Genomic DNA, 26,550 nt, shown 5'->3' with positions numbered 1-26,550 from the left:
TTTAGTTAAGGCACGGTTAGTTCAAGTCCACGATAAAAGTAAAAGATATCATGATTCGAGGCATGGATCAAAGGAGGTAACAATAAATGTTGGTGACTGGGTTAGAATTAAAAAACCTTTCAAGGTACAGAAGGGTGAGTCTACTTTTTCTGAACCCTTCCAAGTTTTAGAAGTTTTGAAAAATTCTGTTAAACTCAGTAATGGGAAAGTTTGGAATTTAAGTAGAGTTGCCAGATGCAATCCTGGTTCTTCTCTTAAGGTTGATGTTCCCAGTCGAGTGTGGAAAGCTGAAGATTTGGAGGTTGATGACTCTAGTGGTGATTTGGATTCTTCCCATGGTTCTGGAGTTGTGAGTTGCCAAAATTCGTCTGAAGTCCCAGATCATAGTTTGGTTGTCACTGGAAGCAATAACTCAGATTCTCCTAACGGTATTTCTGAGGAGTCAGTTGTCACTCCTAGGGAGGATTGTTTGGTTTCTGGTGAGGATTCTTCTCTCCGCCATTCCTCAAGGAAGAAGGTGGTTCCTTCGTGGCTTAAAGATTATATCACTAGTAACAGTTAAAGATCATATCAAACAGTTAAAGGTCATATCACAAACCTTGTTAATGTTTTTTGTAGTTGTTTTTTATTCATTATATGTTTCCTTTCTTTTCTTTTCTTTTTGTTTCTTTTTATTATAGATAGGGGGATGTGTTGTGTTGCTTACTTCTGTACTGCTCCTTTAACCTCACACATTCCTTCCTATGTCATGCTGAATGTAGAACCTTGCATATGTCATTTTGATGTGCATTCTTTGTAAGAGTCAGTTATCCATTGATGCTGATTTATGCTGGATGAATTGTACTGTGCTCTTCGAATAAACTAACTTCTACCTTAACCATCCTTGGATTTACCTTCATTTCAGTGATCTCGCCCAAAACATGCTATTACCCACCCTGCTAATTGGCGCCCTGCGAAAATGAGATGCTGAGGCGCAAGAACTGTGTCGCCTCCAAGGCTCTCAGGTGACCGTTAATCCGCACGAGCCGCCTGGTCTATATTGAAAGTGGGGGGGTTCACGATATGCCGGTCTGCCTCCGTTAATCCTTTCCCTTGTTACAGTCACTTCTCCACCCCCCTCGGGTACAGAGTGCTTTGTTGGTCTTGGTGTGCCTTGACTAAGCCACGTGCATCTGTGGCAAGAACGCCGGGAGTTAAAGAAGATGGCGCCCTCAGCAGGACATTTTAGCAAGAGTACCCGAGAGGATGTAGCAGTGTTAGCAACAAGTAAACAGAGAAGAAGGCAATTGGAATTTCCCGGAACAGGCTTAAATTCTGAGCACTGAGGCAGGGTTCAGGGAAAACACATTGTATGTTTCTGTCGTGGAAGCTCGTTGCGCTTTTTATTAAGTATTTTAAGCTTCCAGAAGTCAACAGTGCTTAATTTGAGCCAGTGGTTTCTGGTACTTGGCTCTGGCACTTAATTGCCGGCACCTGCACTTATTTGCCGAAAACTACACCTCTGGCACCTGCCTCATGGTGCCGCTGATTGAATCATTTCAAGATGAGCAGAACAGTTGTTTGTTAATTCAATATACAGTAAAACAACTAATACCTGCCACCCAAGCCATTCTGAAAGCTTGTAGCAGTGTGATGGTTAGTAGTTGTGTAAGTACAGTGGCAATGTGTGTGCAAACTGCGTGGCCTCCCCACGGGGGCTCGGCACTTATTTTTTTTTCAAATTAAGCACTGCCAGAAGATGCCGTTTCAACAGCATTTGAAATGGGCCATCAAGTGTAGGCTAAAACGCGAGTTCTCTTTAGGCGGGCCACGACCATATCTAGTAGTCACCAACAATAGGCGGTCAAGAACGTTGCTTTGATGATTTAGTTTTGAGGTGTGTTTATGACATCATTCACCGAATAGCCCCTTTGAAGTCTCCCACTCCTGTTCTTATAAGGACCACTTGACCCATAGCGCACTGTCCAGAGTGCTTGCTAGGGGCCTCGCTTATTTCATTGCGGACTCTGCGAGCTGCAACTCCCCACCACCCCACACCAAAATAACAACTCAGCACCATTCTTAGCAGAGAAAACCTGCTTAAGATTTGTTACTCATGCACATGTGTTATTATTTACAGGAGAGAAAACTATTTGCATTTAATACCAACAATGTGAGAAAAACGACAACAAAAAAGACAAAGGGCCCAATGTTTGCTAGAAAGGAAGTCAATAAGCCACAAAAATAATGAGCGGGAAGACCCATAGGGACCACCCGCAACAACCCCTTCAGCGCTTGTTCGTTGACACCTGTAAACCCTTGACACTTGGACGTGCGAACGGTCCACATACTTTGCAGACCACACTGGTGGATGATGGCGTTGCTAATATTATTGACTAGTGAGAGTGATAGTACCCCTCCCTACGGCATGAGGTTGGCTCAAATCCGTGACATCCTCACACTGTTCTGGGCATTTGTGACCTTGAAGTGACCTTAGTTGCTCCTGGCACACATAAGCACCACACCATCAATATCATATTAGGAAATGGCACTGGGTCTCCACTGTGGGTGGGAACATCTGCGGTGCATACTTCTTCAGATTCCAGGCCCCTTCCACCCATAACTTCTCAAATGTGCTTCCAATGATGTTAATAGTGAAAGAAAATGGGAAACTTGACAATTTTCAAAATGGAGAAAGAATGTCAATGCTCTTCATATAACCCATGCTCATCCAGACAGAACAAGATGCATTTTGGTTGCTCCTGATCTGTTACCAATTTTAATCTTGGCTTTTTCACACTTTCCTTCTTATCCATTTGTTAAAATTAAATTGAATGGTTGTCATAAAGACAGCCTGGAAAATTGTTGCTTTACTCACCCAATTACAACTTATTGTCTTTTTCCATGCCCAACAAAATGCCAAGGGAGGGAAGTAAACAACATATTGCATCAACAATATACTGACTTTATGTGAAGCACAAAATTATCAGTAAAGCACTACTTGCAGTCTCTGGTGAAATGAGTTATCTGTAGCCACGCTGACTGCAGAAATATTGTAATATTTTTTTTTACACCAAAAACACACATCTAAGAACAAATCAGCCATTTTGTTTGGTTATCCTAACCTTTGCGAGGTCTTTTTGAGCAGACAGATTTTGTCAGGGTGCAAACTTCTGCAATATATTCTGAGAGCATCGACAAAGAGAGGTCACTTCTGAGGCTTTTCTTCTCCCCTTATTGGCAATGGACATGGCTCTTGCTCAGAGGTGTTGTGGGATACTGCTTGGAATTTGTTTAGCTCTACATTTCACCTCAAAGCACTTTGGTAAATAAGCAGTGGCTGCAAGAAAAATTAAAAGGTGTGTGCTTGTGGAACGTGATTCTGGCAAGGTAAGCTTTTAATTCCCTTTTCATTATCTTGATCTTCTCTGACCCTTCCTGGTCCTCAGGCATGTTGTTTGTTGCATCTACCGATTACATCCGGAGGTTGATTGTACACAACACTTAGGGTGGAATTGAAGAAGACAGATTTCCAGGTATCTCAGTGTAGGCCCTAAAAATACACCTCGGGACCCAAAGAATTTTCATTTGAATCCACCTACCATTGGGAACTAGTGAAAGGTACCAAGAGTGGGTGTTGTAGGCCCACTATAGACACAACCAGTAAGAGACATGCCGCATAGTTTGGAGGTGCGAATGAGAAGATAGGAAGGGTTCGACTATTCATAATAGCTCGCTATAATATTATTTTTTATAGATTATAAACTTTCAATAAAGTATAAATAGGATTTAAAGGATTTAAACTTAACCGGATTCAACATTTTATTCTGCGCTAGGTATTTACTCATTATTTAATACTTTAATAAATTACTAAACAGAATAGAGAATAAGACAAATGTGTGTTGAAAGGCTGAGGTAGATATATGAGGCAGATAACTAATACGACATGAGGAACAAAAAGAAGAGCACTGCATAATAATAATAAAAATACATTTGACATTGTAAGGGAAAGGTGTGGCGCAGCAGCCAGAGCGACTGTTCGATCCCTGGCAGCAGCTCAGCTCAGAACCATGTGACTCCGGGCAATAGCCCACTTAATGTCCCCGAAGGCCTCCAGCGCCTTGAAACTTTAAGGGGTGATATGTTTGCGCTTTACAAATATGGATTATTATTAAGTATTTCTCAAAGATGTAACATTATCTCAGCCATGCGGTAAAGCGTGGAACTCTGGTTTCAACCAATACACACGTTGCATTTGGTTGATGGAGGCTCCTGTAAAAAATATTCGCTAAGATTTTGTTATCTTTAGAAGGTAAAGGAGCCTGAGGTAGGAAATAGAGCAGTTTGTTTACCAAGTAATTGGAAGTCTTCATTCTTGTGTCTGACGTTACATGTGTGGAGAAGGTCTATAAAGGGCATATAGGGTAGCATTGCCTTCATTGCTGATGTTCCAGTAGTTATCCTGGCATGACATGCAAGATAACCTCGAAGCCACCTTTTGCAGCAACACTTTCTATGTGGGTCTGTTGGAAGTGGTTAAAATATATCTATGCAGTTCCTCAAGGCGATTACCTTGCTGTGTGTGCTCTACGTAAGACCCCCCCTACCACAGCACAGCACACAAGAGGGGGCTATACATACAGCAAGCGCATAACTCCTCATCATCACTCATGTCACAAACACAGTCTGCCTCACCTTGTCCTCATCGCTTTCAAATTGTTTAATATTGGTGAGAAACGCCAATCAATAATTTTATTTAGTTGTGTTTTCATATAGGGTGTACCCAGAGCCACTGTTATTTTGCGATTTTGTGTGTGTGGCGATTTCCACATAATTATGGATTTGCCACATTTGCTACATAATCCATTTTCTGCTGCATAATCTGAAGATTATAACCCCAAAAATTGTTTCCAGATCAAACGGATCAAAAGTTAATAAAAACGTAGCATTACATGTTGCTGCGCAGTAGAAAACCCTTGGCAACGGGGTTCTGGTCACCTTTCGGTTGTTAATTGTTGTATTTGAGTGTCAAACTGGTACGAATGAAGTGAAACCTTTGCCCAGATACTATCAACATGTAAAAACAATAAAATAATGAGATAACACAATCGCAAAATTTGCCGTATTATCCTGCATAATTTTCCTTTTCGTGCCACATAATGTCAGTTCTACCATGTAATTTGGTCCCCCATCGTGCGGCATAATTTTAGAAGCATAATATTATTCACCATTAATAGCCACAAATGGGACTATTCGTGTTGGCTCAACAACCCAGTTTTTGGCATTTTTTGGCAACAATGAAGGTGGCATTTTACTTATCTACTATATAAGTGTTCAGAGGCAGGTATCAGTGTGTTCAGTAAAGTGTTCAGAGACGGTATCAGCAAACCTTATAACAGTCAGATGAACGATTATAGACATCAGTATAACAGAGAGGGACCATCATCGACTTGACGGGCGTCAATGTTCAGAATTGTAATTGATTCATTCAAATAGTGTAAAATGCCACAGAGCTATCGTCAATTCCCTTGAAAATGCTGTTGTACTGATAACATGGTCTACTGCCACCATCACTTCCTGGTTAATTGGGATTGAATGATAAAACTTGACATTCTTTGAGGGATAATCCTGGATTAGGAGACTCTGTCGATCGCCTTTGTCAAGTTAGTCATGGGGATTTTGGGTTAAGGGATTGACTGCACTTCTAAATGGTTTTGATGAGCATGCGGGAGGTACCTTAAAAGGAAAAAAAGCCATTAATATGTTTGTGGTGCAACACAATGTCGTCCTGCGGCTGGAGTAGCATGGAACCAAGGTACCGACATTATATGGGCCTTTACAGACATGGTTGGGGTAGATATTCTGGTTAAATGCTGCGCAAAATACCACATGTTCCAGCAAGAAGAAAAATAAAGGTTTCCAGCTTCTCTTTTATGTATGGGATTCTCCTGAAATCCACCTACATCTTGAGGAAAACTTTTTAGCAGAACTACGCAAAGCTGATTAAAAGCACGATAATGCAAAAATCTGTCAAATTGTAAAGAAAACAACTCTCACCCTTCTCTCAGCACCGATTAGAAAACTTAAGTCATATATTTATGAAAAATTCTAATGAGAACATATGTAAACAACAGACAACTAGCTTTTGTGATTTTGTTGGGGAGTCTGAAGAAATTTGGTATGTTCCCATGACATTTTCACAGAGAGTGAAACATATTTTGAAAACGTTCAGCAATTAAGAAATAATATTTGATCTGCTCCTTTAATTTTGTTTTGCAGTTTTAGCGCTTTTGTAATCTATAACAGTAACTTTTCAGACACTGCTGTGTTTTAGGTATAGTGAAATTTTGAGATGCAATTTCTTCTGTGAGGTGGACTTTCTGAGATTAATTTAAAATATTCTCAACGTTCTATGACAGTTTCCTGTCCATCCATCTGCTTGGGGAGGAAAGGTTAATTTTTAGATTAGTTCAAAGTGATGCTTTGCGTGAACAGAGAAAGAACATATTTGTGGAATGTAGAGCCCATATGTGTGCATTTCCATTTAATAAAAGAATCCTGAATTTTTCAGAAAGTGGGCTTTGTTTTTAAGATCTTTTTCTATATGAATGAGACAATATTCCATCATAGGCCCACAATTTAACAGACTGGTGTTTCTAAAAGACTTGGAGGCAATTTTCTATGCGTCATCTTACCGGTGATTACTTTAATTGGGTAACTGTTGTGGACTCAGGCTTTTAAGTTCCTGAAGTCCAGTAGCAAAGATGCACAAGAGATACATGTGTGGTCAGCTTAAGACCAAATAGCCATTCTGTCACCACAACAGCGGTTATTGAGGCAAATGCTAACTCTTACCAGTGTATGGCCACAGTTGCCTCTAACCTATCACTCTGGCACAGGATAAAGCCTCGAATTTGAGACAGTGCTTAATTTGAGCAGGTGGTTTCCGGTGCTCGGCACACCCATGACAGTCTGCCACATGGTGGCGCTGCTCATCTAATTTAGAGATAACCAGAGCTACAGTTGTTTATGAGTACAAATAATGTACTATAACTACCTCCTCAGCCATTCCTTTACATTTGGGGACCTCGAATAATCTGTACTTTCGTACTTAAAACAAAAGAGTTGTTTTGGGACCGTCATTGACAGCGATGACCGGGGCAATGCATGGTGCAAGCAGCAGTGGCCTCTTGGACAGGGCCCTGGCACTTATTATTTTACAAATTAAGCACAGATTTGAGAGTCATGATTGATTTTGAATGTATGTAGAAAATGTATGTATTTTACATGTGTATATTTTTACATTGTGCCTATAGAAGATTCATCAAGGATACGAATTCCATGCCCACATAGTTTTTCACTTTCCAAGGACTTTAATTCATAATGGGCGGAATTCCATGCGGAGAAGTTTGCTGGTAAAGATAATTCCAAGTAATGGAAATCTCTGCATCGAATTCCACATAGCTCTAAACTACTGTGAGCAATTCCACATGCTAATGTGGGGCTACTATGGAGGGAGGGTACGAAGAGTAGGGGAACAAAGAAGAAGAATAGTTCTGGAATGGCATAGCCTTGGAAGAGAACAAACATTTGCAATGCAATAAGGTCTTGCATTTGCGAGAGTTTAAGCTATAGGCATTGTAAATGACAATGTCTTTTATTTATATGTTTTGATGATTTACACATAAACAAAAAGCATTGTAAATTACCAATCCCTCAAACTCTTGTAAATGCGAGACCTATTGCTTGGTAAGTGAAAGCGCGCATGGAGCGCCAAATGTTGCAGGAAAGCATGTTGTGCCTGTAGTAGAAGAAACTATTTAAAGAAAATAGTGTTTACAGACTAAAAAAGACTCACTGTGTAACAACCGAAGTAAAAGGGCCAGTCCTCATGGGAGGTTACGAATGAAGGCAAGGCGGTACTAAAGAGGGACTAACAATTAATGAATCAGAAGGCAGCATTTATGGGACAATGACACAAACCAATGAAAAATATGGGCAGAGAGAGGGCAGAGCTTCAAGTCCATACTCCAATACAGCATGGCTCGCAGAGCAGCGCATGTGCTGCCCAGGCTCGACCTAAAAAGCTTGGCAAGGACGAGGGAATGCGCCTTGGCAACTGTTGCTGTCGAAACCTCATGCAGTTTTGCTGGCCAGACACACCAGTCTGTAAAATAAGGTTCAGTGTTCAAGCATCCATGAAAAACTGATGCAGGAACATCGTGCAAGTCATTCACAAGTTGATCCTCATCCCACCCGGGGATTCCACTCCGCTTAACTCATTATCAGGTCATAAGTGTTACTCTAATGGTCATGAATGGTGTTTCTTTGTGGTCAGAAGCCACTGTTTTGCTTTTCAAAATGTCAATGTCTTATGCAAACTTGACCTTAACTGTTATCTTATTGGCATGTTTTTTTGTTTTGTTCAAAGAACATGTTGGCGAAAGCTCTGTACGACAACAAGGCCGAGTGTCCAGATGAACTGGCTTTTCGCAAAGGTGACATCCTGATGGTGCTTGAGCAGAATGTGGTGGGAAGCGAAGGCTGGTGGAACTGTTCGCTCCATGGTCGGCAAGGGCTGGCTCCGGCCAATCGCCTGCAGGTCCTTGCTAATTCTCCCGTGGATACATCACCTTCATACATGCAGCATGGCTCCCCAGGTGGAAAGGAGAGCCAGCAGAACATTTACCAGGTTCCCTCAGCCTCCCGATCCCCCACCACCTCCATGACGTATGAAGAGATGGACCGGGTGTACCATACGCCTACATCCTCGCCGCCTCTTTCGAAAGATGTTTACCAAGTGCCTGCATCTTCGCCCGCAAAACTGTTTTGCGACCGAACCCGTAGCTCCACCAATCAGGTAAACATTTATATACTACTCCAACACCAATTGTTATTAACTACTTTTAATATTCAACCCTATTTGGTTTGTGTCCCTGGCGATTATGACAGATTTTTATTATTTCGCTTTAGGCTGAGATTCTTTCACAGATTGGTTCGTTTTCCAGCCGTTAATGACTGATCGCGAGATCTACAGCCTTGCCCCTGTGAGGATGTGTCTCCCCAAAGCACCATACATGTTGTTTTATTTTGCTCATTTTACACTACTATTAGGCGCAGGATTTTATTGCCTATTTTGAGACAGATGGGTCTGCGCCAATGTCGTCCGGCCCTGCTATCCCTACAATATTTGGATAATGAAAGAGGCGTTGCAATAATCGTAGTCCTCCTGAAAAAAGTGATATATTGGAGAAAAACTATGATCATGTAGTGCACTTTATACATAGTGATGATGGCTGGAGTGGAAATCTCCCACTAATGAACTGTTGTATATGTTTTTATATGTGTTTTCTTATAATATGGTGATCTTGTAAAATGAAAATGAAATGTGTTTAATTTTTAACCTGTATGCTTTTATGATTGCTTGCTAACAATCGAATAAAGCTATTTTTGATTGATTGATTGATTGATATACTGCTCATGAAAGAAAAAAAGGTCTTGTGACTATGCTGTTTTTTTGCATTTTTCTGCAATATCATTGTACAATTTATATATTTTAGTGTACAAAAACATTGCATGCTTTCTCTGCTCTAGGACACATAACTGCCATTTCTCCCCTGCACAAATTTCGACAGTTGAATTTTTAGTTCAGGGAAAGCGACTGGACCAGTGTGTTATTGGTGCACATTATACAATCACGAGTTGGACATACACACCCTTTTAGCGCCTGAGTCAGGATTACTGTGGCCCTCATAATGAGGGCCACGTTGAGGACGCCTGAAGGACAGAAATAGTGGCAGGGATTAAAAGAGGGGGTAGTGTTACAAAGGGCCTCAGTGGGAATTTACCCCATGGCTGGGAGCAGAGTGAACGTGGGATGCAGGTGAGATCTATAAGCAGTATTTAATTATGCTGTGTCTGTCCTTTCCAGCTAAAGCTTCAGTATTCACTTCTAATCTGTTAATGTAAAGTGGTTCAACCCATTAGGATATAAACTATAAAGCTGGGGAGAGGATGTGGCTTTACGGCTAGAGTGGTCGACCTTGACGCTGGGGAACCCGGTTTGAGTCTCGGCTGGGACGCTCAACATCCTCCGATTCTGGACAAATCACTTCATCTCCTGGTGCTTACCAAGAAATGAATGTGTCCATTTGTAATGCAACTGGTGCTCATGTAAAGCGCTCTGATGCGTTTGGGTCAGGTTCGCACTATATAAAGCTCTGAGAAAAAAAAAGCGAATATAGATATACAAAAAAAAGGCAATCATTTCTCATTGAGCAAGTAAATTAATTTCCAGATTGAGCTCGTTTGTGTAGTAGACCATCTAAGAAGCCCTTAATTCAATGGCTCATTTCTTCATTGACATACACCCATCTTGCCTCTTCTCTGTGATCTTATATATATGTCCAGGGAGGCACCGAGGTCCCTGGGATAGACAGACCTTCCACACTGCCCCCCGCCATAGCAGCAAATTGATCTGAGACCACTTTTGGAGATCTACGGCTGGACTGTTTCTGTGAGGGTCAAGATTGATTTGCATATGGCTGGGTATAAACTAGAGTGGCGTGATGAGCAAAAGAACGACAGATTATACACAGATCTTTGTGCCTGGGGGTGAATGTTTGCATTGTTCAGTATTCCGTCCATCATTTGTACCCTTTCCTTTTATGGATGGGGCCGCCGGCTGAATCAGAATCTCATCCCCAACCCAGAAGGGCTTTGCCCTTCTGGCAGTGACTAAGGCTTGGCCCAACACCTGGACCCAAAGATCCCCCCAGGGATGCGAGACCGCATTCGCCCACTCCCCATCGCGCTCTTCCATACCAATGCTCCCCCAAATTGGGAGAGCCTTGTCTAATGCCTACACTAGGTTTCAACTTTTGAGTATTTTTCTTAATGTTCTAAGCACTTGTGAGCTGAGAAGATTGGGAAATTGTGGTTTGAATGTATGAAAGTCAATGCTCTGAGCATAGTCATCTTAAGGATTTTGGGGGCCCTGGGACCGGAATGAGGTCAGGGCCTCTGTTCGGAAAAAGTTTGAAATATATTACCAATTTATTTGCAAATTTAAGCCCTGTGCTGCCTAACAATATTAAGTTATACATAAAAGGTTAAGACACAAAAATTCACAAAAGTAAACTAGAGAAAAAGTTCACTTTCCAGGGGGTCATTTGGAAGGCGGGCGCCCTGAGCAATTGCCCACTTTGCTCATGACTCACAGCGTCTCTGGCTGCAAGAAAAATTACATGAACCACCAACTCACCAGTAGAGAGTCAAGAACAGCATATACTTTAAAATGTCTTACCTTATCATGCATTAAACAATATATATACTTATGGGTATAACGTCATAATCTCTGCACGTGTACATTTTATATCTGCTGTTTACACAGTATGTTATGTTGCTTTCTAATATTAGGGTGCAGGATATTTTATAGCGCCTACACCTACGAAAGGTTGCTTCAAGGAACCAAAAGGCTTTTTTTGTGTACAGCATTTCTTCATATGTTATCATGGAAAAGCTGACACTCATGGGGGATTTTATGACTAATGTGGATTAAAAATGTGTTTCGTAAAGTGCTCTATTAGTCACTGATACTCAGCATTAGCTGAGCATGTTGTCTTCGACTAGATTCAGTGATAACAGAAGCTGGATCCCTGCCACTATGCACGGCAGTGCGATCTGAAACCTCAACAACGCTTTTGGGGTTAACAAGTCTTCCCACGCAGTGCCAGGCGTCATTGGCCACTTCCCTTTTAACTGTCTTAGTATGGCCAAAGCAATCAGCGTGTATAAAGCGCATGTGCGTCAAGCTTTGCAACACAATAGGATTGCTCTAAGCTGTCGAGTTCTATTTTAAAAACACTTCTGTGCAGGAGGCCCGGCTTTGCATCACTGGAAAGAATGCTTCATTATAAAAGAGCTCATCTTCTCTAGTAACCAAAAGCTCACCTCACATGCTCATGAATGCTTGCTCACTTTGCCACTGGATTCAAGCAAGCCTGGCTGAAGACGGCTGTAATGCCAGAAACCGGTCCTAGGAAGCTTGTTTCCGGTCCAGGGAAGACATGGCTTGGTAGTTCGGGCTGGACTGTTCCCATGAGGCACAGGGTCAGACTGATTTGCATATGGCCATTTCTGAACTGGGGTGGCAGAGTGGGCTAAAGAACGGTGATGGATTAAACCCAGATCAGTTGACTGGGTGTGAGTGTTTGATTGGTTCAGATGCTCCGTCCATCACCACCCCCTTTTGTACCGCTGTGGTATCAAGGGGAAGCAAAAATGGGCCCCCAGGGGCTCAAAACCGGCCCTCACCCTTGCGGCGCACCGGGGGATTGGCCAGTCCGGGCCTGGGGTGCAGCACTTTTCATTGCACTCGCCCTCGCAAGAACATTGATGCGCTGTATTTACTGTACAGTGCTCCATGCCATAAGGATTTACAGATATGTCAGAAATCCTGATATATCTTTAGGCGCAAAGATGGTGCAATGCTGGAGTGTTTTTAAAAACAGACGCAACTCCAGCAATGTTTAATTTCACATAGGGCAAGCCCCATGTGAATTGCTCTGCGTCACACCTTATACCTGCTTTATGCAGGCGTAAGGATTTGACGCACTGAAGCCATAGAAGTATCGCAGTGAAATCTGATAGATTTCACTGCAACACTTCTACGAGCCTTTTCTGTGCCTTAACGCCCACCCTGCACACATTATACCTGTTACAGGTATAATGTAGTGCAGGGGTTTGCAAAGGGACGCATCTGCCTAGGTGTGTCACTTTGTAAATATGGCTCAGTGTGGCTCACTTATTACGCCGTCGCAGCGTCACAAAAAGTGACACAATGGCGGTGTAAGGGCCTCATAAAAAAGGCCCAAAGTACCTATTTATTTAGAGCAGTGCCTAATTTGCAAAACAATAAGTGCCAGGGCGGGGGGGAGGAGCCAAGATGGCGACCGGAGCAGACGCTTGAGCTCCCGGCTCCGTCGGCCCTTGGCTCCGCAAGAACATCCTGTTTATTATCCTTCTCGCTCCTGGCGGCGAAACGTGTGCGAAGACGAGCTGATCACTCCTGTGCTTTCCCGAGAATCCAGCTTGCCCGGATGCCGGAGATATTCGTGATGGTGTCCCCCGCCCTGGACCCTCACTTCATTGCCGCTCGTCGCCGGCCCCTGGAGGCTCCGCAGTGACCGGACCTGCCAGCGCCATTTCAGGCTGCGCGGTCCCGACCGCACTACACACCGAGGACGGCCGCCAGCGGTGCCTGGAACGTGAGGGCTGAAAGACTGTTGCACGCTGTGCCTGGATTATGAGGGCTGTGAGGTAAGCCCCGGAGGATCGGGTCTCCTGCTCCGATCTGGTGGAGCGCGCTGTGGGAATCTCAGCGACCCGGCTCGCCCTAGGCTGCCGGCTCCTTCTTCTGACACTTCACCTGCTGCACAGCAACCTTAAGGGACGGGTGCTCGACTTTCCTCGATCCTTGTGGCGCTATAGACCTGAAGTGAGCTTGTTTTTGCCACAGCCCCCCCCGGCCATTATATCGTCCTGCGGTAATCATGACCTCATCTGATTGCCCGCGGCTTGGGGGAGATCACCCGGTCCTGCCCGCTGACTGCTTCGCCCTCCCTGCGTCTAGCACCAGTTCCACAGCGCCGGCTCGGATCATTATCAATGCGGGGTTGCAGCCTCCACCGTCCTGTGGCTCCGTTCTGGCCGCCCTCCGGGACTTTCACTCGCAGATGCGTAATGGTCTCCAGGCACTGAGTGAGCGGTTCGACTCAATACTATCTGATGCGGGTCGTGAGCGCAACATTTGTTTCCAGCAAGGTGTGGATCTGCCCTTGCTGTCATGTGGGGAAACAGTGATTACATGTGGACGTGCTACATTGGTGCCTGCTGCTGACTTTACCGACGCCTATGGTCAGCTACTCTCCAATTCTGTTGCTGATACTTTGTTTCCCCCTCCTTTGAAGCTTGACTCATTGTTGCCTGCACCATCGCGCTTGCAGATGTATCCGGCTGCGCAGCTCCTTGCACCCTCGAGGGCTCATTCACTGTGGCCTTCGCCTTATCCCCGGCGGAACTTTTGTGCTTCAGATGCCCTGTTGGGACTGTGTAAGGTGAACAAAGGGATCTCCACAGATGGTCGGCGGCCATTTTATGCTCCTGAACCACCTTCTTCTTCTGAGCGGCCATATTGTCTTTGTGTGCACGAGATGCTGGGCCTTCATATGGGAGCTGGCTTTCTTTTACACCCGCGATCGGGCCAGGGTTAGGCTGTTTCTTGTCGCTACTGCTTCATGGGTTGGCGGGTCTGGGACTGGAACTGATTTGTATATGCTGTGGGCTTGCATCGTGAGATGACTTCTTCCATCTATGTTAATATTGCAATTTACTATAGTACTGCTGCTTTCGGGGTAGAAGGTTTTTAGTGCGTGGAAGTTGTAGATGGCCGAGGGTCCCGGGCGCTCTGATATTGAGTGGCTCCTCCCCACCTTATTCTTCTTTTGGAGTTTAGATTAGATTAGTTTATTCTTTTCTGACTCCCTATATCATAGGTGTTAAAGTTTTTCTTTTTTCCTCTTCATTCTTCTCTTGCTCTCCTTTCTTGTCTATATTTCGGGTTTTAAAGGGCGACAGGCACTATGCTGGGGGGGGGGGGGGTAGGCCGTAGCCTCCGCATTGGTGTAGGGTGGGGGGGTAATTTAGTACTTCTTATTGGTTCTATGGGCCTTACTTTTCTTTTTTGTGTTTTCTGCGCTTTCTATTCTGGTTCGATTCTGGGTCCGGGTTTGGGGTTGGCTGAGTGGGGGCGGCGCTGAAGGGGCGCGTAACTGCTAGTTTGAATGTCTTGCTGTTGATTCGCACCGCCTCACTGCCTGGGATGTTAATTTCCGCCAGTGTTTTCAGAAATGATGCCGCTTTCCCATGATGTGAAGATAATGTACGGACTCGAATCTCCTTGCTTCTTATTCTTCACTGCTTATTTTATGATAAAATTCCATAAAAAACTTTAAAATTAACCTTCATTTCTCCTTTCCCCCGATGTCATGGCTCTTCCCAGTGTGACGCTCATAAACTGTTGCTGTTTCGCCTGTTGATGCTAGGGGACCGAAATGCTTGCTCCTGTGCTTAAAAGTATTGTGGCCGGCCTGATGGTTGTAGGCCCGTATTTGTTCTTTTCTTCATGCACAAATAAAGGTTTTCAAAAAATTAAATAAAAAAAAAATAAGTGCCAGGGCTCTCGTCAGGAGGCCACTGCACCTTGTGCCACACATTGTCCCTGCTAGTCCTGCCAATCAGAGGAGTAGCCAGAAACCTAAAATGCCCCCCACTTTCAACCAAATCTTTTATGGCACCTAGCAGACTGGAAGAAATGTTGAATCGAGAGGAGAATCCACCAGGGATATTTCCTCCATCATAGGGCTAGTGTGGTCCAAGGAATTGTTCCTCTACAGTCACCTCCAGCATTTATTCATTCTCTGAAAGATCGTATGATTTGCAGTTAGCCTTCTTCTCTAAATCAAGCCCTTAATCTTCATGAAGCTACTGCACAGTATCCATCTTTGCGGTTCTGCCTTTGTGTCTCCCTACTCTTGTCTCACTGCTTTTATTGAATCATCAGGCATACAAAAATGGTATTAGTTTGTGTGGGTAGCGCCTTGAGACTTTCAGGGGTGAGTTGTGCACTTTACAAGTCCTTGATTCATTGATTGGTTGATTGTCATGACAACTTGACACCAACTACAGGCGAAGAGTTGTGGTGGGAATAGTTTCATACTAGATGGTGGGTGCCAGTATTTACACCTGAGTCCAAAAACCCTTTAGTGTGAGTGCAGTGGTATTCAGCTGAGACCCAAGAAACTATTCAATGCTCATATCCTATCTCCAGGTTTAACTAGACCAAACTAGATTTCCCTTTAATATAGGTTTCATTGATTTTCAAAGTTCTACAGTAGTTTTAATATAGCTTGCTGTGTCACCAGCTATTGTACTGCTGTTCTTGGATATCTGCAGGAATTGTTTCAGCGATATATTCCACCCTCTTCACTCCAGTAATGAGCATCCTTTAGATGTTCCCCAGTACAAGCTGAAACCCTGAGGTACTGGTGCCTTCAAGGATGCATGAATGGAAGTTTGGAAGAACTGATGTGCTTTGTTATACAAGGGCTTCTTTTTATGTTGGTTTTAATACTGGTCTGGTTATACGTTTCAACGTGTTATACCATGTTGTGCTTGCATCCATTCAAATTGTTGGCGTGGTTTGTGAAGGGTAATAGTGCCATCTGCTCATATGGTTCATGAGCATCTTTTTTTTAATTAGTGCCTTGATACCCTTGTAGGACAAATTGCGGTCTAGCCAAGTTTCGATTGATCATATGTGTACAATTTCCTTTATTTCCTGTAGACTCTCTACCAATTTGTTTCTAAAGATCTCCAGAAAGTACTCTCAGCAACCTGTGACTACACTGATACTAGATCGTGTGTTAAAGAGGCTAGGGAGGAAAGGTCCTCTGAGGACCTAGGAAGACTGGATCGGGGACAGACTTTTAAGATAACCATCATATGAAAGTGATGTCCTTTCAGATTCATTGAATGAAAATGTATCTTAAATGGGTATCCCTTTTTTGGGGGGGCAAAATTCTCAAAGGACCTCTTATCTCACCCGTGGACCTGTCCACCCAAGTCCCTCACACCCTACACACAGATATGGCTCAGACATGCCCACCTACCACAACTCCCAGTTCTACACATCCTGCCAACATCCAACTCTGCAGTCAACTCAATAGTAAGTAATATGTTTTTATGATGCGGACAAATGCAGCCGCTTGCGTCAGTGACCTTATGTGCAAAATGCAGTAGGTGGACAGCTCAGCCGAATGGAGCCCAGCTGTATAGGCGTGAATGCTTCGTGGACAGCATGAGGCAAATGGCAGCGGTCCAAAAATGCTCAGCTGCTGACTGAGCAGCTGGCACAGCTTGTGTCTCTAAGCACATTGACATGGATGGCGAGTACACATATGTCTATTCTTGAGACTGTGAAATCAACGCATCATGCTGAAGTCTATAAAGAGCTCACAACAGCGTCAGTGCTCATCCACCACACGTGCCCTCTGCAATGCACGAACACTCCCCCGTGGGTGTTTATGTGTCTGTTTCGCAGTCTCCTGCGACCCATTCGCCTTGTTATGGCTTGAACAACCATATGCTTCTATGTCCCGCTGTCCATTAGCTTCAACTCTGTGTAATAAAATAAAGAACCCACTCAAAGTCAGTCAGTCAGAAATATCAGTGTGAATAAAGATCTGCCTCTTTCAAGTGATCCATACAGATGGGTTGATGTTTTGTGGCATGGCAACAAGGACTTTATTCTTGAGATTAGTGAACCTGATATCAGTCTCTTATCCACATTTTAAGGTGTCAAGCACAGATTTGAATGAAGATGGATAAGATCAAGCTTATCTATAGATAGTTCAAGGGACTGCACAAAGAGAATATGGTCTCAATGCATCCCCGTTCCATAACTACGACTGTGTGAATAATCAATGAAGAAATCGCCTCTAAGACAAGTACTGGCCAATCCAGTCAGTCGAATGTTGGCTGCCAGCCTTTTGGCTTTGTCAATATTTGTTTTCTTTTGTGATTTCTTTTATTTGTTTATGTTTTTTTAGGAGACCTTGATGTGGAAGCTGCAGAGCCCACACCAATATAAAAAAAATATTTTGAAAAAAAACAAATATATTTTGGTCTCAACAAGTACACATTCCTATAGTACCCCCAGCACAGAAAGGAGCATTCTGTGTGTGTGGATGTGCTTCTTGTGAAAGAGCAGAATATGGTTCCTCGCAGTGATGCTAGCCAGTGGCTCAAGTGGACTGACACATTGCCCAATGCTGAATGCTGGCGAGGGTGGAGGAAACCTTTGAAGCACACAACAGCAGATCAATAAATGAAGATGGCATTTAGAAAGCCCATATAAGTAAAGTGTATTATATATATATATATATATATATATATACATACATATATATATATATATATATATATATATATATATATATATATATATATATATATATATATATATATATATATTCAAAATTAAAAGATCTTGGCTAAAGCAAGAACTAAACTATCAAGATTAGTCCTCCGGTTGCAAAGTCTCAATGGAGCGCTGGCCTCTGTAAAAGTCTACAATTTATGGGCCGGTGGAACTGGGGAAGCCTGCTAGATGAGAATTGCTTTAACATACCGGTGAACTGCTGAGATTGAGACATAAGATTATTTTTGTCCAGTAGATCTTCAGTGTATGGAAATGGATGGCCTGGAGTTGTGCCTTCTACAATGGAGCCTTGTGTAGTAAAAAAGATCTTTCATGATGCAATTGTGGCCTTTGCCTATGAAGGTTGTGCCTATAGTTTGCAGTCACCATTCTTAATACCTTCAAAGTCATACAAGGTCCCATTCTCCCACCTCAATGATGCACTGAAAGAAGAAGCATCAAAGATCTGGTGTACATTTGATTTTTAGGACCCCTTAACATGGAACTCTTGCTTCAAAAAAGCCAGACATTTCATCTTTATTTTATAACAAACTATTAGGCACATAGTTTACTACACAAAGCGAATGCTTACAGGTGATCAGTAACATGCATAAATAATACTGGCATTTGTGGCCTTCTGGTTGTCTGGCCTAACTGAATATGATCAAAGAGCAGTGCCTTTACACAGTAGTGCGTAAAATTGCACTGCCATTGCAAAACATTGGTAGCATGGGTATGATTTTGCGTTGCCATTCTTTGTGGGACTTCTCTTATCCATTGGTATGCACATTGGGCATCAGTGTTTGGACCAACTTCTCTTGACGTGAATCCCATAGTGACGATTTTTTTAACTTGCTACTTCCCTTGCGACAAAGCTCCATTTGTATAAGTTGTCAGGCCAGTAGACATCTCATTTACATTAAGGGCTTGATTTAGAATTTGCAAACAGACGCAATTCCTTTGGTATGGTAGAGACCTTTACTCCCGCCATACCGAGGGACGTCCGCCCACCACATTAAGAGTTATCCTCCAACCCAGCAGACATCTCTTTACATTGTCATGGCACTGTGACTGCAGTTCCTGTCAGTGTATTAAAAGTTTGACAGATGGTACTATGAAAATGACAGTACTGTTTGTTAAACCTTTAAACCCTTCGGTGCTCCCATCGGCCAACAGCCGCCGTGAGCACTACCTGGCTAGTGCTGCGCACATCCGTTGGCCGATGCGGCCCCACCCACTCATTAAAACCACCGCAATGCTGCGGAATTCGCGCTGCGGTTAAGCGGCTAACATGTTATTGTATTGTAAAAAATAAAATCCCAAAGCAGGATTTTGTTATTGAAAATACAAAAAATAATGACTCCCCGCCCCCCCCCCCCCCCATGGATGTTGTCTTGCATGAAGTAGAAGTAATTGTGCAGTTTTCCCTGCCCCTTTCTTCCAGGTTGAACCTGGAAGTAATGGGCAGTGAAAGGTTGACATTCGACTACCCAGTTTAAATCTGGTGGGGAGTCACATCTCCTAACCTCCAACAGTCCTTACTCTCTCAGGCTATTGGTGGAGTATGGCAGTGACGGAGACACAGTAGTCTCCGTCACTGACTTACATAAGGTTCCCCCATCTGGTGTACCTTCAGTTTGGTGGAGATGGTACTCCGTCGCAGTTAAACGGAGTACCACCCCTGCCAAACTCTAAATCAGCCCCTCAGCATTTTTAGTGGATGGGTTTCCATAAAAACAAATATTTTTGTGTCTGTTTTTTTTTTTTTGGGCCAATGCATTTTTGAAGCTTAGTGGCTACTGATTATTGCATTACCCGATGGAGAAGTGTGGCTCAATGGTTAGAGCTGCAGACCTTGATGCAGAGGTCTAGCCTGGGACCAGGGTTCAATTCCCCGCCTCGGCGGGTCTTGGGCTAAAAATTCCACGGACCTGATAATTCTTGCCTCAGTGCCTATTCTAATCATGGAATCCCACTCTGCAACTCTGGGCAATAGCTTGCTTAATCTCTGCAACAGCCCCCACAGCGCTAAGGATGCCTGGCCTCCACCTTGAGGGTGCCCAGGAGTGGACCCCTCATAGGGAAAGCCAGGATGGGTTCCACAGCGGTATTCGTACAAGCGCCTTGAGACCCTTGCGGGCGAGTAGTGCGCTCTACAAGTATCATTTTTTTTTTTATACAAGTATCAATTTACCCGATGAATATTCAGTAGGCACCTCTTTCTCATGGATGAAGCACTGCTCGTCTCTCCATGTATTTTTCTATGTCTGCCTCATTTGTAGCCTCGTGTGGGCACTCTCTTGAGCCTTCTGTGAGCTGCAACAATGTTTCTTTGGCTAAGCAATCAAAGTAATGAGTTTATAAAATATATTATGATACTGTTTACAGGCACTTCTTCTCAGTGCCTGCCAAAACTTGGAGACAGAGTAACTAGTCCAAAAATATATTTATTGAACAGTGGTTTGATCTTATGTAATGTTTAAAAAAGTGTGTAACAACAAAAAAAGCAAACTTTGATGCCATTTTATTTGACTTACCAGACTGCTTGACTCTAGTGTGAATTTTCCAAAGAGAAATATTTATAGAGTAAGTATTTCCATTGTTTGTGCATCAGGCAGTGTAAGACATAGACATTTTAAATTGTTTTTTGTCCAGAACCCAGCCTAATCCAAGGCTGGTCCTCTGCTCCTCATTAGTTGGGAAAAAGTCATCTTGGCAGGGCCGTTCAGCACGAAATTGAATTCAACTGCAGCACTGGTGGGGTACAAAAATGCAGATGGGCTTGATTTAACTGTTTCGTACACAATAGCGTAACACTATCAATGTCCTGGACATCCCTTTCTTGGGGGAAGATCGGGGCATTGCTAAAGGACTGGGAAGTAAAAAAACAGTGAAGCTAAGACCCCTCTCTGCAGGTTAATTCACTGGAGCTGGTTTTCAACTTTAATGCATCGCAAAATTACTTAAGCACTCAACCCCAGCATTATACTGGGGATATAGCACCAGTGGGCAAAACTCCAATTCTTAATCTGCTAAATCAAAGGAGCAATAACAAAAGCTGGGATGATAAAATGGTAAGACACGTGAAAAACAACGAAAGGTGTAAAGGCAGGGCACAGAGGTCAATGCCTCCAAAGACGTCTGGTGATAATCTAGACAAACATTCATGATGGCTCATGTTTGGGTGCCTTACAATATGACCTCATCTGTCTTGGACCCATTCACATCTAGGGCAGTTTTTACAGAATGATAATTTGTGATCTCATCAGACCCAACAGGTAATTTGGGGGTTTTAGATCTTCCACACACCTCGGTGGTATAGTCTAGACTCTAAAGGATGCTTTACCATTCCCGCGCCATTTTGATCCATTTTGCAGCTTCATGCCACACATTATACTCTTTGGGGCTGGACCATAACATGTGGGACAATGTGTCACTGCAGACTTGGCTCTTCCATCAACTTGTCGTCATGACCGTAGTTTTACTCACTCTCTTGAGTATTTTGGTACGTGTGGCTTTTCCTGCGGCGTTCCCTCCTGTGCAATTAGGATGTGACCGCCACCCTGGCGGTCACATTCTCTATATTTAACATTGCGGCGGGTGCGGCTTCAAGCTGCACCCGCCGCAATGTTAAAAAGGCATGCATTGCATTTACATGCAGAAAGCGGCATGCACTGTGCGGTGCCAGCCCCTTTCTGCATGTAAATGCAGGGAGGTACCATAGGTACCCCCCATGTGCACCCCCCACCCAATCTTCAACCAGGGGGCCCGCAACGGGCCCCCGAAGTGAAGATCCGTATGCTTTTCCACAGCAGAGAATCCGCCACGGAAAAGCATGTTTTAGAAGCCATCCTAATATGTCTGGCAGTGTCTGAGAGACACCGCCACCATATTAGAGCTTTTCCGCCGCGGTTGTAAGCCGACCACGGCGGAAAAGCGGCGGACTGAAACCAAGACCCACCAGCCATCCTAATGTGGCGGTGGGTCTTTGGTGGGTCCGCAGCGGTTTTCCCGCATCCTCCGGGCCGGCGGTGGCTTCCGCCGACCCGGAGGATGCGGGAAAACCGCAATCGTAATGAGCCCCAAAGTGTCCCAATAGCTTGTTCATTCTTTGTGCCCACAAAAGGTTGCCAATACTTTTTGTCCGACTTTAGGCAATGTTTTGGTAGATCTTAACACATCTCATGGCAGGCCAAGTGTCTGTTGTATCCTTGTCTGTAGAGATATGGTTACTACCTCAAACATCTGACTTTTTCTTCGAAATCATTAATTTTCACATCAGTTTCTTTTGGTCAGGGTGGCTCTACCACTTCCTCTTTTTTATCCAACTGGCCTTTTTCCCTATGTGCTCCTCTGCTGAGTTTGTAGAGACTCTCATAATGTACTAAAATACTTCATTCTAAATGTGGTCTGTCATTTTACATTGAAGTGGTTTTGATTTTTGATGGACAGGAATCATTTTTCCATGGCAGTAACATTTTCCTCTACCACTTGGTCACTGATTGGGTAGAATTTGTCCCAATGATGCAAATGTAATTTCAAGTAAACCGATTTAAGAGAAGAGACCGAAATCCTCTAGATTTGTTTTGCCCCACTAAAGGCATTGCTACTGTGTGGGATTCCTCACTGAGTTCAGCATGGGGTATTTAGACAGGCCTGAGTGCAGATCTGCCAGACTCTCACAGCAGCATAGAGAATTATTTTCTGGAGGACAAGTTACCAGCATCTCACAGCTGTTGACAGAAAGCCAGCTCTGCCACCCTTGATAGCAGTGACACGAAAACCACAGATGAAAAACGGCACCCTCATCATCTTCCTGCATCTGTCGCTTACGTCACTTTTACTAAAAATTGTATTACTAATGTGTAACTTTTCTGGAAGTGTGACATGAAAAACTGTCTAGCTCACTATTCAGTTCTTGCTTGACACTTAGGGGAATTAGGTTTTATGCAGGCGCTCTCCAGGTGCAAGGCAACACAAAGCACTGCGTCACTTTACACACGATTATGAAAGTCCACTGACACATAATTACACAGTGCCACACAAGCGCTCACGCAAACCCTAGGAGATAAACCCCTGAAATAATTTAAAGCGCCACTTGGCTAAGTGGGCCATGTTAGCGAACAGAAAGATATTCTTTCTGAATAGAAGTTTATGTGCTGTATCTCAGTAGAGTTTAGTTTGTGTATTTTGACACAACTCACACATCCTCTGAGGTTTGCCTCTAGTAGGGTCTTAAAATACAACAAGACCCAGGTACCTACCATTGCAATATCAATGCAGTAGAACTTCAGGGCTAATTTGTTTACCACTTGCTCAAGATGGAAACACATGTGTCCACCATAATGCTAAGGTGTCAATTCCTTGGTGGAGATAGGCCTGAAATGTACCATGAAAGAAAGCACATGTTTGATGGGCAATTCCTAAATTCTTGGAGAGCCCAAACCCAGCCTTTCACAACCCCATTATCCCAGACAGCACTTGTCATACCAATCTGCTTTACAATGACCTATGTTATATTATATAAGTTTATAACACGCACATCTACTCATGAGTATCCCGGCGCGGTACTTATAGTACTTACTGCTCTGAACTGCTTACCAGTGCAACCCTTAAAACCTTGGACCTTATTATGAGGCCTCTATATATCCTCCAGTTAGTTGGCCACTGGAGTGGGACCCTAAGGGTAGCCTTTGAAATGAGAAATTATTGTTGAACAGGTAATTGTGGTCACAAATGCCACGAGTGATCCCGCATGTTCATCTGTATCTCAGCAGGTGCAGTATCCAGATGAAACACCACAGATCCATTGAGTTACCGTGGATCTTGTAATCCTGATTCTGCCGGGAACTCTTGTTACCGACTATATCGGCATTGCAGGAGACCTCGATTGTCTTCATTTCTCATACAGTAAAAATCTTCAGATTTCCGGGTATCTTGAATCATTGAACTGGTAAATTAATTGTTATGTTTCCTGAAGAGCTGAATCTGGTGGGCAATGTTTAAAGTGGTTCCGGATTAGCCTGTTACTTGCCGAAAAAGCGCTTCAACACCTCATCAGTGTTAGCAAGCGCTATATAAACGTAATCCTTTTCCCTCCTCTATCCTGCTCAATCCAAATAACTGACTAACATATCCACCACTCAAATTACTTTCATATTTCACTAAGACACCACTAATACCTTATGGGGTCTGGAGTAGCATGCTACTCGCCGAAAAAGCTCTTTGACACCTCTTGAGGGGTAGTAAGCACTATATAAATGCAATTATAAATAATACAATAGAATGCATATAGCCTAATTCCTTTCACCATTATTGGAAAATGATGTTTCACCAACATTTTGAAAGTGAGCCCTGAACACTCTTGAACACAAGCAGTGGTACGAAATGATACAATGAAGCCATCAAATTACTTTATTTTCCATATAGTGAATTAACTGCCCTCATCAGAATACTAAAATCACTAACTTTTGAAATCAACATAATTTTATTGCATTTAATGTTCAACTAACCCAAAAATATTTCAGCACCAGAGTTCCGATACCCACAGCAGTCGCATCCAACAGAAAGAAAAATGGTACCTGAGGGCCATAGCTACATTTCCTCTTTCCGCCTGGGGTTCTTTTATCATGTTAAGAAAAGGACTGATTGAGCCCTATTGGGCTACTGAAAATGCACATATTTTGGTTTCTTTTCATTCTGTGGGCCACTGCATGATATCAGTAGCAGGGGCTGACATAAAGTTGGCGGTTTTTTTTTCCTATTGTTGTAGATGGAATAATTTCCATTGCTCCTTTCCTTCCCCACATTCGGCCTCATGAAATGCTCTGTAATGATAACTACTGGGATGGCCAATTTTCATGAGAATCTAAATCTGAATCCCAGGTCTGCTTGCACATCTTGTTCTTGATTGCCTCATTCAGCTCTTTCCCGGTCTACCCGTGGATCAGGCCCAAGAACGTCATAATGTTACTATTGAAAAGCGTGCGCAAAGGTCTGTACAGTTCGGTACAAGGATTCATTGACAAATTTTTTTGTGAATGAAACGGATGTGTTCCTTAAATGGTTCATGCGTCGTTGTGTTATTTTGTTACCATCCGTTTTGTACTCATTTTTGTCTCACTCGTGTGCATTGGTGAAGTGATGAAGCGCGAGGCACACTCATTTAACTACTAACCATATACACTAAAGTATAACCCTAGAAGCCACCTTACGTCTTTCAAACAGGACACATCAGGATACTTTTCCCAATGGAGCTTAAACATGAGTAAGCGTTGTAAATAACGTCAAATATGTATATTTGTGGACACTTTCCTGTAGAGCATCACCCAGATGCCAGGAGTAAGTAACCCTGCTTTGCCCAAACTAGGGTCTTTGTTCTTTTCATGTTGGAAGTTACCATCTTTACGGAATAGCCATTTGAAGTTCTACCTCACCAAACATCGCATATGATTAAGGGTACCAGATGGCTCCATGTCACCAGGACCACCAAGGAACATGGCTGGGCTTCCATTTAATTAGTCAATGTTTTCTGGGAGCTGCAGTCCTGGACCAGCTCAACTGGTCTTCCTATTGACCTTTAATAATGTAGTAATCCCATTAAGGATGGCTATTGAACTGTGGAGAAATGTCCCCTAATTTAGTTGGAAGCCAGCTTTTCCACAGCGCTATTCTTGAAGCATTAATTTGCCAAAAAAATCCCTATACGTCAAAATCTCAAGGTGCAGATATATGTATTCACAAATGATTAGTGGGTGAAGGAGAGGGAGAAAGAGGTCACACTGCTCGTCCATCAAATTTAATATCAGGGTCCGTAATGATGTCATAGACCTGCAAGCCCTCAGAGAGTAACTTTTACCAAGGTGACAATCCACAGTTTGGGGGTTTTAATCATTCTATACGTCACAAATGAAATTAGGGCTAGACCATGACTGTATCATTGCAGTTCTGTCTTTCTTCCACCAGATCAATGCTTTCTGGGAGATAGCATTGGTTAGAGAATTTCATCTAAGTGTCTAATACAGTGGATCGCAAGGGTTTGTGAGTCGAAAGCCCATGACATTTCGTGGAAGCGGATAGTAAAGAGGGGCTATTTAAATCTATACATTAATCCACCTAAATGTATCTGGACCTCATTCCAGTGACAGACATGCGTCAAGCAAATACAAATAAAAAGATATAATGCTGCAAAAGACCGTATCAATAATAACTAGCACAGTGTGAGCACAGTGGTGGCTCCTCCACTATGGCGGAGGAGCGTCGCCTCACTGAACAATAGGAAAACGTTTGCACCCCTTAAGTGGACCTGACTTATTGACCTGCACACTCGGGCCGGCCAAACAGTCATGCACACTCTGCATCTTTCCCATCAGGCTACATTACGCAGCCTGGTGAGGAACATGCAAAGCCTGCCATACCTCATTTGAGCGCCAATCCACAGTGCTGAGACCAATCACATTGGTGCGTTGTGATTGGTTCAGGGGAACCTGGGAGCCGGGTGCTTCCTGCTGCTGGCCGGGAGTGCAGGAAGA

The 26,550-nt window shown here is 43.4% G+C and overlaps 1 protein-coding gene across 1 annotated transcript in view; it reads left to right on the top strand.

The window, feature by feature from the left end:
* CASS4 (Cas scaffold protein family member 4) overlaps positions 1-26,550 on the top strand; it is a 75,745-nt gene that overhangs the window by 25,039 nt on the left and 24,156 nt on the right. Inside the window, exon 2 of the mRNA XM_086950974.1 lies at positions 8,411-8,839. Coding sequence (XP_086807100.1) covers positions 8,414-8,839 — 426 coding nt within the window. The 5' untranslated portion in view covers positions 8,411-8,413. The remainder of the gene's footprint in view (positions 1-8,410; positions 8,840-26,550) is intronic.

This window comes from Lissotriton vulgaris, unplaced genomic scaffold (assembly GCF_964263255.1).
Source record: "Lissotriton vulgaris unplaced genomic scaffold, aLisVul1.2 SCAFFOLD_4967, whole genome shotgun sequence".
Classification (NCBI taxonomy): Eukaryota; Metazoa; Chordata; class Amphibia; order Caudata; family Salamandridae; genus Lissotriton; species Lissotriton vulgaris.
This window is presented reverse-complemented; position numbering and strand designations above follow the sequence as displayed.